The sequence below is a fragment of the Neoarius graeffei genome, chromosome 4 (assembly GCF_027579695.1).
Source record: "Neoarius graeffei isolate fNeoGra1 chromosome 4, fNeoGra1.pri, whole genome shotgun sequence".
Classification (NCBI taxonomy): domain Eukaryota; kingdom Metazoa; phylum Chordata; class Actinopteri; order Siluriformes; family Ariidae; genus Neoarius; species Neoarius graeffei.
In genome coordinates, this window is record NC_083572.1 from 103,180,365 (window position 1) to 103,194,362 (window position 13,998).

General features: G+C 43.5%; 1 protein-coding gene across 1 annotated transcript; it reads left to right on the top strand.

The window, feature by feature from the left end:
- Window positions 1-6,881: 6,881 nt before the first annotated feature.
- Window positions 6,882-11,737, top strand: LOC132884527 (uncharacterized). Its single transcript, XM_060918384.1, has 5 exons — window positions 6,882-6,898; window positions 9,211-9,781; window positions 9,904-10,268; window positions 10,364-10,869; window positions 10,977-11,737. The coding sequence occupies exons 2-5, from the start codon at window positions 9,625-9,627 to the stop codon at window positions 11,680-11,682; spliced, it is 1,734 nt and encodes a 577-aa protein (XP_060774367.1). The 5' UTR covers window positions 6,882-6,898; window positions 9,211-9,624; the 3' UTR covers window positions 11,683-11,737.
- The last annotated feature ends 2,261 nt before the right edge of the window (window positions 11,738-13,998 follow it).

Consider the following 13,998-nt stretch of genomic DNA (forward strand, 5'->3'; position numbering starts at 1 on the left):
CTATTGTATGGACTTTTTAAAGAATATTTGAAGCTTGAAATTTCATTAGTATGAAATTAATATAGTACGTCCCAAATTACAATCTCAAAGATAACTTTTCCTTTATTCAAGATATCATTTTTTACAGTGTTTTAAAATAGAAATGATTATTGCATTAATATAAACCTGTGGCTTGCAGCTAAACCAGCGTCTGAGCTGCTGTTGGAGGAAATTAATCAACACCAATACCAGTGGAGTAAAAAGTTATTTTAATAAGCAAGTACAAGAAAGTGTTTTAAAAACAGTGCAGCATGTTAAACACCAGCCTGTAAACGATACAGGATATAAAATACGGACTATTGGCATGTTGACATCCTGTTAGAGTTACAGTAACGACGTCAGAAATCTGTTTGTTGAGCAAAACGCTTCAACATTCCCATCACTTTGGTGTTGTGCGATTTAACTTTTTAGCCTTTAGGTTTGTTTTAAAAACTAATTATGCTCAAATATGGTTTAACTAGCTGAACAATCATTTTTCAGTCATTAGTGTAATTCTGACATTTTGTAAACATGCTATAGACGAACTCACCAGCCCTTTCATTAATGTATTACCTGTTAAAAGGGAATGGATATAAATATATAAATACTAGTGGTTAAAATGAAGCATTAATTAACACAAAGTATAAATGTTTCAGATCAAAATCATCAGTGCTAGTCTTCTCAAAAGGAGCACTAATCGTTTAGATAAATAAAAAAAATAGCTAGAAAAGTTTGTCAAAACTAATGGATCATATTGCGCTGAAAAGGTTTTTTTTTTAAACATATTACTGCATGATTCTGTCTCAAATTACACACTGACTATGCCCTATAACCGTTCACTTGACTCTCTAGTGCCCGAGTGTGTGAAGGTCAATTCAATGCTAACAGTTAGCATTAAACAGAAACAACCAATAACTTTTACCTCACATCACTGACCACAACATCCATCCATCCATCAATCCATTATCTGTAGCTGCTTATCCTGTCCTATAGGAGCCTATCCCAGCTGACTACGGGCGAAAGGCAGGGTACACCCTGGACAAGTCGCCAAGTTATCGCAGGGCTGACACAGACAACCATTCACACCTACGGTCAATTTAGAGTCACCAGTTAACCTAACCTGCATGTCTTTGGACTGTGGGGGAAACCGGAGCACCCGGAGGAAACCCACGCGGACACGGGGAGAACATGCAAACTCCACACAGAAAGGCCCTCGCCGGCCATGGGGCTCGAACCCGGACCTTCTTGCTGTGAGGCAACAGCGCTAACCACTACACCACCGTGGTGCCCTGAGCACAACATAACAGAAGAAAACAACTTCCACAGGAACCACTTTATAGCACAAAATGTCCACTGCGAAGAGTTTAAGTTGTGCCTGGTTTGTGTCAGCCATTTTGAAAAACTGCAGCTACATCTGCTACACATCTTTATTTCATTTCTTGGTGGTTTGTAGATGTTGGCTGAATATTACTGTGATAAAGTGAAGAGTCAAATATTTGTGTGTGTGTGTGTGTGTGTGTACACATATTTCCTGCAGTGTGCTTCACAACAAACATCAGAAATCTAATGTTATGCTAGGCTAGTTTATACAAACAGTAACACACGTATCATGAGAGGGATTTTCTTTAAAAAAAGCTGAGGAGGAATTTTAAAAGAAATAAATACTACATCACCTGGATTATAAGTCACACAAAAAGTTAGAAGAAAAAAAAAAGTCTTTTTGTTGTGGACATCAGATGAACTAGCGTTAACTAGCTAACACACACCAAAAGACTGAAGTCAAACCTCTGTATTTGAAATATAATTCTATTGTATGAAATTATGAAATTTCAATGTTAGTTACATCAGCAACACGTTAACCAGCTTAGCTAGCATTACTTAGCTAACTAAACATGTTTAACCTTGCAACTTTATTGTTTTGGGCTTGTATGTTCCATGATGCTAATTTATGTAATTAATGCTAATTTAAGGGGTTAAACCACTGAGCTCTATATAAAATCTGGAGAGCTCAGAGCCTATTCCCCGCTGTAGAGACGAGTGAAGCCATTTGACCGCCATCTTACCACTCCCATCACGTGTATTTGACTTGTGTTAAACCGTCGTATCCAATCAAATTTGCCCCAAGAAAAGTATCTCCTGACTTTTTCCCCCTTTCCTTACCTCCTCTTATTTTCTCCACTTTACCCCACATTCCTTACATACATTTATAGCACGCCGCTTCACTGTTTTTTTTTTTCCTTTTCCAGTTTAGTCTCTGATCATTTTTTTAACAGCTCTTTTTTACTACTATAATTATTTTTACGGAGATTATTTCAGTTTTTCTCACATATATCATCTCATTATCTCTAGCTGCTTTATCCTGTTCTACAGGGTCGCAGGCAAGCTAGAGCCTATCCCAGCTGACTACGGGCGAAAGGCGGGGTACACCCTGGACAAGTCGCCAGGTCATCACAGGGCTGACACATAGACACAGACAACCATTCACACTCACACCTACGGTCAATTTAGAGTCACCAGTTAACCTAACCTGCATGTCTTTGGACTGTGGGGGAAACCGGAGCACCCGGAGGAAACGGGGAGAACATGCAAACTCCACACAGAAGGGCCCTCGCCGGCCACGGGGCTCGAACCCAGGACCTTCTTGCTGTGAGGCGACAGCGCTAACCACTACACCACCCTAGTGTTGCCACCTGTCCCGGTTTTTCCTGATTGTCCCGGATTTTTATGGTCTGTCCCGGAAAAAAAAAATAAAAATCCGGGACACTGAATGTCCCGGTTTTTTGTACATAATGGGCAAAATGTGTATTTCAACTTGCGAGCCAGCTGAGAACCAGTTTGCTTTTCCGAGCTCGCCGTGCTAAGCGGAGCCACGTCATTACGTCGCTATATACGTCACTTACGTCACTGTATACGTCAGTTACGGCGCTACATGTCCTCCTATGTATTTGTTTAGCCAAGAGCAGCAAGCAGCAGAGGCACAGGCAAGCACAAGCAAAGCACACACCACACTCTAAGCAATCAGGTAAGCTGTTTGACACTACACCTTACATTGTTACATTCAGGTATTCTTAGATACAATGAAAAATTAATTATTTTTATTCCACATAAGCAAACAGAACTTAATTATGTATTCCCCTTTTACCTGTGCCCACTACTGCCCCCAGGTGTCCACAACCAAAAACTGTTGGAAATAAGCCAAAATAATGAAGACCTGCTTTATTATGTAAAGCAATTAACTAAACAAATAACTAGCAAAAGCGTCATTTTTACTAATTAGAGCAATACAATTTCAGCGTAGAAGGGCAGTTTTTGTCTTGGGTTAGATGTGCGAAGGGCGCCGTTGCTTACAAGCAAAAAGGTCGATTGGATGGTCGAAATGTCCAGGATTTTTGTCAGACACAGGTGGCAACCCTACACCACCCACTACTATTATTATTTTTTTTATTATTATTTTAATTAAAAAAAAGAAAAAAAAAGAAAAAGTGGAGGATGCGGGCATCGATCCCGTTACCTCTGTCTCACTGTTACCGCTAAAGTAAGCCCACAGTGGCCAATCAGGTCCGACATGGGCTTACTTTTGACCAATGAGGTTGCCTCCCATGGGCTTACTTTGGGCCAGTGGGCTTACTTTTGACCAATGAGGTTGCCTCCCATGGGCTTACTTTGGGCCAATGAGGTTGCCTCCCATGGGCTTACTTTGGGCCAATGAGGTTGCCTCCCATGGGCTTACTTTGGGCCAATGAGGTTGCCTCCCGTGGGCTTACTTTGGGCCAGTGGGCTTACTTTTGACCAATGAGGTTGCCTCCCATGGGCTTACTTTGGGCCAGTGGGCTTACTTTTGACCAATGAGGTTGCCTCCCATGGGCTTACTTTGGGCCAGTGGGCTTACTTTTGACCAATGAGGTTGCCTCCCATGGGCTTACTTTAGGCCGTGCCCGCTCTTTCTCTTGTCATTCGTGATCGGAACATCACAGCGATTCAACGAGGTAAGTGGACTTGCATTTCTCCTAGGCAGTGGCGTAGGCACATAAGGGCAACAGTGGGCCGGTGCCACTATGATTGACGGCTGGCCCACCCTATCGGAGGTGTCCAACTTGATTGACAGCTGGCTCGCCCACCATAGAGGAGGTGTTTTTAACGTGAAATTCAATGAACAGCAGGATAACAATAATGTAACACGAAACAAAACACTTTGAATTAAGTATAATGTTACAACTATTTACAGAAATTATATTTTTGTCAGTGTTTTTTTCTCTATAATCATTTTGATTGGCTAATGCCCGCGTTTTTGATAAGCGGCAAGAAGCAAACATCCGTTGCTATGCCAAAAAACGGAAGTCATCGCTGACCTAGAATGCTAGTTTAGCTGCGCTAACTTAAACAGAAAATGTCTAAACAGACATCGCTGTCCTCTTTCTTTAATAAGCGAAAAAGATCGAAATCAGAAGAAACAGATGTGGACAATGATGATAATGCCGTTACAAAACAATAGCGAATAAAGACCCTTGTCTATAATGTAGGGGGTTTTTTTTGTTTTTGTTTTTTTTAAGTAAGCAAACTAGGGGGGTGAAAGGGTAGGGTTGTCAACTGTCCCTTACAATACGGAATCGTCCTGTATTTCAAAACAAAAGATCTGACCTGCTCTGAGCTGAAACTTGACACAATTCTTAATCTTGCCATTAATCAGAGGGCTGTGAATCAGATGGGATTTGCTAATATATTTACCCTAAAATTGGTTAGAATGCAGGAAATTGCATCTAAGAAATACAATTTTTTTCTGGGGGAGGACCCCCAGACCCCCCGCTTACAATGGGGTCCACTCTATTTCATAGAAGTACACAGTATTACAAATTTCTGCCTACGCCCCTGCTCCTCGGTAAATGTATATGTAACTTTGAGATTTTTGGTGGATGATCCGGAGAAATGTAGTCGCTACTGATTCTTGATTTTACATAAAATGCTGAGCGTAAAATTCGTAAAGTTTCGTGATACACGGTATTGTTCTTCTGCCTGTGGTAATTGACTACCATTAACGTAGGTGGCTGTAAAGGAAATCTCTTACTTATACGAAAAGATATTAAACCCAAACGGTTTAAAATTTGTTGTTGTGCTTCATTTCTGGTGAAAACGGGTTAAATGGTCAAACAAACAGCCTGCCCACCGGAAATCTGGCTTACTTGTATGAGGAAGGGGGAAATTGTCGCATTTGTTTAATCAGACTAAACCGATTAAATGTAAAAGGCAAACTGCGTACTGAAATGTATTTGTATGTACTCAAAACGGTTTATTTGTTTTAAAACCGACCATGGTTTAGCCGATTCAATGAGGAATGTGCAGATGCAAAGACTGTAAACAGTGCTACCGAATGTCGAGTAAACAGAAGAATATGTGACGTTGATGTATGCTCTAGTATATTCCGCCATATTAATGTCTCAAGCGGTTTGAATATCGAAAATAGCAGATTTTATTTTATTCGTGTTAAAAAAGAAACAGTCTTTACAGTCGCCTAATTACGAGATCTTGCGGTCATGAGGAGAAACTCATTAACGACAATGAGAAAATAAGGCTATTGTGAGAAGTTTCGGTGGTCATTATTTTCTATCACCTGTGATGGGCAGTTATGTAGATGGTCGTGTTTTTCCAACATTGCAATGCCGTCTTTTGTCCACTGCCATTAAGCATGGGGGAAGGCAATCAATGTTGTAATCCCACACTTAAATAGAATGCATGCCAGCTGGTTAAATCATTACATGATTTACTACTACCCCATACAGGTCCAGCTATTTTAAGAGTAAGGGTAGACAAGTAATCAGTAGAAATGACATTAAATTAAATTACATGGCGTAATACATTTATTGTAGTATAGTATAGTTGTTTTGAAGATGACTACAGCTAACAGCCTATGTTCACTTTCTTTCAGAAAATGCATGCGTATACAGTTTTCCGTCGGCAGTCAGCCACATCAGCCCGGCTCCTCATGGCACCCACAAGCGAGGCCAACCGCGTGGAAAACAAAGTGTCTGCAAGGGCCCAACCCAAAGAGGAGGTACTGAAGGAGGCATCCAACTTTGTCAGGAGCAATGGGGGAGATCCATCTGACCAGTTTTTGGTGTTGGCTCACTGTCTGCTACAGTTTGGTAATTACCAGGGTCAGAGATTCATTTGGCTTCTGGAGAACTCGCTTGGCTACGCATTAGCCTTGCTGCATAGCATTTCCAATGAAACAGCACTCCCAAACCCTCTGTCAGAAAATAAGCAACTGTTTCTTCAGTACACATCGCACATTAAAGAGTTGCCTGGAGAAGTGGAGAAATACGCCAAGAAGAAAGAGCTTCAGGCTCAAGCGCAGGCAACAGGAGACACGGGCTGTTTGTTGTTGGAGTTTGGAGACTTTGAGGGCCGCTCTCTGAAAGAGGTGTACGAGGACCAGAGCCACGGGGCCCAGAAACTCGTCAGGTACGTGCTACAGTCAAATGCACGGCCCAACACCAACATGGCCCTTTTCAAGGCATATATTTTGAAAAGACGGTCAGCTGAGGGTACCAGTACCGGGGAGCATCAGCCATCTCCAGCCTCCAGTGCCAGCGCCTCTTCTCCTGCCCCGTCACCTACCACCATCCAAACGGGTCCACGGACGCCTGCCTCTGTAAAAGCTCTGCTGGCACGTGGCAAACACTTGCCTCCCTCACAGCTGGCCAAAAAACTTGTCACCTGTGAAACCCTGTAAGTGGTTTTCAGTATTCACCAACTGTTAATATGCATGCATGTAGTATGTTGCATTAATCATTTTGCCTTACCTTTCCGGTCTTTTTTTTTTTCAGCTCCAGCACTGCACATCGGCGCCCAGAACCCATTCCCCAACAGTTGCGCTTCCTCTGTGGTAAGCAAGCACCATCTTCCATACATTCATGTCTGTGTGTTGTCTCTGTGTACATTTACAAATATTTTAAGTTCGTTTCTTAGACAAGTATATTTTTTAAGTTTGTTACCTTGTTAACAGTTTCGGCGAGAATCTCCCGCCTTCTTCAGAAACAGTCACCAGATGTCGAGTGGTGACGTGCCTTATCAGCTGATGTTGCGTGCAGGAGGCGTGAACGTCCCGCCCAATTTGACAGGTAGTCCACGCCTCCTGCTGTCAGGTCGCTCCTCCAGGACGGCGCTCCAGGTGTGCGACAGTGCATACGCTCCCTCGTCCCGGTTCATCGTCCTCTGCGCCCGCTTGCGTATCTCCACTGCCTCTAAAATCCAACGCTGGAATCTATTTTCTTCAGCGCAAATGACTCTGGCCTCTTCCCAATTCATTATGTGATTTTGCCGTTTGCAGTGGTCTGAAATGGCTGATTTTAAGTTTTCTTGGTTTGCTTTTTCTTTTTTGGATCTTGTGAGTCTTCTTGTTGTTTCTTTTTCACATTCTAATTGGTGTTCTTTCCTTCGAGTATGGAAGCATCTGCCCGTTTCACCAATATAGACTTTATTACATGAACGGCAAGGGATTTCATAGATGACGTTGCATTTATTGTCCAGTTGTATTTTATCTTTGGGGTGAACTAGCAGCTGTCGGAGGTTCTTGTATGGTTTGACCGGGGTGTTGATGTGGTATTTCCTCATGGATCGTTGGATGCGTTCTGTAACTCCTTTTATGTATGGTAGTGTGACAAAGCCTCGGTTTGTTTTTTCGGTGTTTTTTCTTGTTTGTTTATTTTCTTTTATTTGTGTCTGTAATTTCCCTTTCCGAATTGCCCACGGTGGATATTGGCAGTTTTTTAATGCCTGTTGGATGTGTTGTTCCTCCTCCTGTCTGTCTTTCTCCTCCGTGATGTTCTGTGCTCGGTCGTATAGTGTTCTGATTACTGACATTTTGTGTGCGATGGGATGTTCAGATGTCCAGAGAAGATATTGGTCGGTGTGTGTAGGTTTTCTGTATGTTGTAATTCTAATGTTCCCTTCTTCTATGTGGTGTATTTTTAAGTCCAAAAAAGCTATTGTCTTGTCCGTTTCCTCTTCGTGTGTGAATTTGATGTTGCCTGTCTTGTCTATGGAGTTTAAATGATCCGTGAGTTGTTGTGTGTGGCCTGTTTTGGTTATTTCAAGAATGTCATCAACGTATCTTTTCCAGAAGATAGGTTTGCAGTCATCCGGTGCTGTTTCTATGGCTCGGGTTTCCAGATCCTCCATAAAAAAGTTACATAGAGTGGCAGATAGCGGGTCCCCCATTGCAAATCCCTCTTTTTGTCTATAGATTATGCCTCTAAATTGGAAAAATGTGGAAGTGGAAATGAAATGTAATAGTTTTGTTATGTCCTGTACTGTAAGTTTTGTACGTTTTTTCAGGGTTCTGTCTGCTTTTAACCGGTTTTCTACTATGTTGAGAGTGTTTGTGACCGGTGTTTTTGTAAAGAGGGATATGACGTCATGCGATACAAACATTTCATCCTTTTTTTTTTATCTTGATTTCCTTTAATTCTTTCGCCAGTTGTTTTGAGTTTTTGCAGTGGTATTCCGTGAGTCCGAGGAGTGGTTTGATTATGTCTGCCAACGTCTTGGAAAGGTTGTAAGTAACTGATCCTATACTGTCTACTATGGGTCTTAGTGGTGCTCCGGGTTTATGAATTTTCGGTGTGCCGTATATCCGGGGGGTGATGTTTGCTGTGGGGATGAGGTGGTTGTATGTTTGTTTATCAATTTTGTTGTCATCCAGTAACGGTTTGAGTAATAGCTTTAGTCTTCTTTTCTCTTCCTCCGTCGGGTCTTTTTTTAATACTTCATATGTGTTTGGGTCCGTGAGCATTTCATTCATTTGTTTTTCATATTGATTAGTGTCCATGATAACCGTGGTCCTCCCTTTATCAGCTGGTAATATTGTTATTTTCTTGTTCTTTGTGAGTGTTCTGATGGCTTCCATTTCCTGTTTGGTTATGTTTCTGGGTGGCGGTTTAGCTGAGGTGAGGATGCCGGAACGCAAATTGGGCGGGACGTTCACGCCTCCTGCACGCAACATCAGCTGATAAGGCACGTCACCACTCGACATCTGGTGACTGTTTCTGAAGAAGGCGGGAGATTCTCGCCGAAACTGTTAACAAGGTAACAAACTTAAAAAATATACTTGTCTAAGAAACGAACTTAAAATATCTGTGTACATTTGTCTGTGTGTAACTGTAGGCCTACCTAACAATTTTACTATTTGTGCTCCAGGCCCTTCTGAGGCCGACGATGAGGAACTTGTGCGTGCCACACAAGAGTGTGAGACACAGCTGCAAACAGCAGCCACCATGCCTCCTCTAGCAGCCACCATGCCTCCTCCAACAGCCGTCATGCCTCCTCCAACAGCCGCCATGCCTCCTCCAGTAGAAGTTGCTCAGCCACAGCCACCGGTGGATCTCCCCTCTCACTGGAAGGACCATCTTCCTCCCTTCCAACAGGAGTGGATTCGCCACACACTGTTCAAGGCGAACCCAAAGACTGGGAAACCGGAGCTGGTGACCCAGCTGAAGCTGTGGTGGCATCCTCCTCAGCCCACCCTCATTCACACCCAGCCACCGGCGTCACCTAATCAATTCTTCTGTCGCCCCCTGTTCCTGTGGATGCCTCACAAGATGTGAAGGACTGATGCGCTGGAACGAGGACAGAATGAAGGACTCTGTTCAAGCACCCACTTCCATGCGCACCTACGGCAGTGTTCTGCAGGAGGCCGTGGATCGGCTCAGCCAAGCCGTTCTGGGAAAACGTTGGGATGAGCAGTACCGCAGTCCTGGAGTCTACACAGGTTAGCACTGATCACTTATTCAAAAAGGACAAAATTACCTCAGGCAGTGTATCATATAGTTACATTTTAATGTATTACTTGAATATGAACAATTTTCTGTTTTTCTGTTTTACTTTTCATAGGTGAATTGTTGGCCATGGAGTACCTGTACAGCCAGACTGGCATATCACTTACTCCAACGCTCCACAACCAAGAGGAGGAGGACCAGCTGGTGGAGGACATTGATGACGAGGACATTGAGGACGAAGGCTTTGAGGAGGAGACAGAGGACATCACAGTTCCTGTGCTGACTGACGATGACCATGACATTGAAAGGAGGCCCTCAACCACAAGGCGTCGGGCACCTTCACCACCACCTCTACCAGAACTGCCGTCCACGTCCACGGGTGGAGGTCAGCGTCCAGTTGCTGCTGCCGCCGTTCCGTCCACGTCGGGTCAAGGACTGCACCCTGCTGCTACTGCTGCTGCCACCACTTCAGGGGCTCAGGTAAGACACTAACAGATATTTCAATTCCAAGTTAATGTTACTACATTTTACATTTACCACTACTAATGAATACTTTTTAATTTTTTTTTATTTAGGGCGTCGTCGTTGGACCGGATGGCATTCCTGGGTGGGACAAAGTGCAAGAGCTGGCTGCTTACCTGGTGGACCTGCGAGATGCCGCCTACCTCACTGAGCCACAGGTGACCGAGGTCATCCAGCTGTGGGCGGCACTCCCAGACAGCGACAAGGAGAGGATCGACTACCAGCCACGTCACCAGGAGCGGCTGTCGTCTGGTCGATTCAAGGCACCGAAGCGGTCTGGAGTCACACCGGGTGTGGAGAGCGTCAAGCGCAGCTTGATAGGTCACCCTGGGGGGCCGGCTCAGTGGCCTGGTACCAGCCGCTTGGTAGACGCCATGTGCACACGCTTGTGCACTTTGCACAAGTGCACTACCAGGAAGGCCGGTGTTTCCACTCCCAGGTGGACCAGAATTCTGGATGATTACCACCACATCCGTGACTTGATCATCGCCAGCCCACGGTTGATGGCAGATACAACAATTCAGTTGTTTCAAATCAACCAGCGGACACTTATTCAGTGGTAGGTCTCCCCCTTTTTTATTGATTTCCCTCAAATTTACACAATAATGGTCTCATAATTGTCCCATGAACACACAAATGACCCTCCCACAAACTCTCTCATTTCAGGTTTCAACAGCGGCTGAAAGGTCAGGAGATGAGTACACTCACTCAGGGACTGACTCCAGCACCCCAAATTCCCGTCGCCCCTGCCCAGCTTCCGCAGCCGCAGGAAAAACTGATCGTCCCTCCTGCATCATCTGGGCAACGACATGAATTTGTGTTCCCCCCGAATCTGGAGGGCCGGGCTCCTCTGCTACGCCCAGGCCGTCGCCCCAAAGACCGCCAAGACCGTCCAATTGCCCCCACCCCACCACCCATTTTTCCTCTCCCTGCAACATTAGGCACCAGTGCACTGCCAGTGCCAACTCCCTTCACATTGGTACAGCTCCCAGCAATGACTGTTCCTGCACCACCTGTTCCCTTTCTCCAGCTCCCAGCCACGACTTTGGCTGCCTCAACACCTGGTGCAGCCCCATCTGTACCTGCGCCACCTCCGCCCGCTGGCCCGCCGCCTCCTCCCGCTGGCCCCCCACCTCCTGTTTCACGGTACACAGAGAGGAACAGGCGTCGGCGAGCCGCTGAAGAGGCCAGTGGTAGTGCGGAGAAAAGAAAATATGTAAGGGGTGCGACATATAACATGTGTAGCCAATGTGGCAAACCCAAGACTAAAGAGTATGGGCATAGTTGCTTTGGGAGCGCGACTTTCTGTTCCCAGGCCTCAGGTGGCAAGTCTGTTGAAGAGTGGTTGGAAGAACAGAGAGCTCAAAAGTAGTTCTTCTATTGTACAATATGTATATAGTGTGTGTATAAGTTCTGCTGCTATTGCTTGTATACACTGGAGATCAAAATTAGAGAACAACTTATAAAAACTTGAATAATTTTGAAATAATACCATCTTCACTGCTCAACAGTTTAAGGACATTTTGTTGTGTCTATACCATGCTACAACAACACTTTTTCACAAAATGGATAACGCATTTCAACAAAAAACCTGCATTTTGCAAAAAATGCACTGATCAAAATTAGAGAACACTTTCAGGTGCCTCCCACTTAATGGTGCTAATCTAGCACATGGTGCTAATTTCCTTGATTATCAGTCAACCCCTATTTAAGTGGCATTCTAACTGCCAGTTTCATTGACTTTGCAAGATGGTGGGTCGTTCTAAAGTGACTGAAAGCCTCCGGCAGCAGGTTGTCCAGATGAAAACCAAAGGGATGACCCTATCAGCCATAGCAAGACAAGTTGATCGTTCCAAATCTGTGATTTCAAGAATATTGAATCTTTACAAAACTACAAACTCATTCAAGTCGCCCAAGAAGGCTGGTCGTCCACGGAAGACAAATGCAAGAGAGGACAGGTCACTGCGAAGGATGTCAATGGGTAATCGTTTCCATACTGCAGGTGGAATTGCTCGCCAGTTCAGTGCTGAACATGGTAAGGATCTGTCTCGCCATACAGTGGCTCGCCGTTTAAGAGCATTTGGACTGAAGGCCCACACTGCAGTGACCAAACCTCTCATTAGCAAAAAAAATCAAAAAGCTAGACTGAGCTTTGCTGAGGAGCATGTTGTGTGGACAGAGGAGAACTGGTCCAGGGTTCACTTCAGTGATGAAAGCAAATTTAATTTATTTGGGTCTGATGGGAAGCATTATGTTCGGCGACACATTGGAGAAAGACTAAACCCAAAGTGTGTAAAGAAGTCAGTGAAAGGTGGAGGAGGAAGTGTCATGGTTTGGGGCATGTTTTCTGCTGCGGGAGTTGGGCCTCTTGTACAGCTACATGGCCGAGTGAATGCAAATGTGTATCAGAACCTTCTTCAACAGCACATGGTTCCTTACTTGCGTTCATCGCCCAATCAGCCTGCAGTCTTTATGCAGGACAATGCTCCATGTCACACAGCAAAACGGGTAAAGAATTTCCTTGAAGGTGAAAACATTGAATTAATGGCATGGCCTGCCTAGAGTCCTGATCTCAACCCAATAGAGAACCTCTGGAAAATCCTTGGTGACAAAGTTATGGTCAAGAAACCCTCTACAATCACCGAACTGTGGAGGAGGCTGGAAGAAGAATAGACCAAAATCACACCAGAGCAGTGTGAGAGACTAGTGCTATCCTGTGGCCGCAGATGTGCTGAAGTCATTCACAGCAGAGGCCTGTACACTTCTTACTAATTGCTGACTGTTGTAACCTTCAGATTTTTGTTCCAGATTGTTGTTCTCTAATTTTGATCAGTGTGTTCTCTAATTTTGATCAGTGCGTTTTCTGAAAAATATTTTTTTTTGTGAAATGCCTTTAGTCATTTTGTGAAAAAAATGTTGTTGAACCATGATATGGACACAATAAAATGTCATTTAACTGTTGAGCAGTGAAGATGGTATTATTTCAAAATTATTCAAGTTTTTATAAGTTGTTCTCTAATTTTGATCTCCAGTGTATAGTGTGTTTGTGTGTGTGTGTGTGTATATACCACATATATTATGTAGTTTTTACATGTACATAGTTTTCCTGACAACCTTCCCCCTTTACTCATGCACATTTCTCCCTGTAAATTGTACATTGGTTTGTGTGAGTGATTAAATACATGCTTGGTTTTTAAACTTGATGTTTCATATCTTGTTTTTTTACTGTCCAATTTCAGATACATTAAAAGTGATTGATTGCACTCAGATGTATTTGTCTCGGCCTGTGTATCATCATAAAAAAAACCTTTATCATACAAAATACACCACATATTGTGTTACTGTCTTTGTGCACTTAACTTCACCATCAAACAACCTGAACATTAAATGGACTGACTATATGAAGATAATTATTATTGGCAAACTTTTAGTAGTAATTCTACTAATATAAGGAGAAACACCTCTCCCTATTAGGTCTACTATAAAGTTACTGTATCCTGTGTATCATCCTAAGTCAACAGTTGTAGCAGCTAAAAAAAACCAGCATATTGTGTCTGTGCCACTTTATTATTACCATCAAACAATTAACATGAACATGGGAAAGCATTACTATTAATATACACAGTTCTTGTCACTGCTAATATAAGGTAAAGACATTTTCTTTTATTACCACCATTTGTCATAGCAT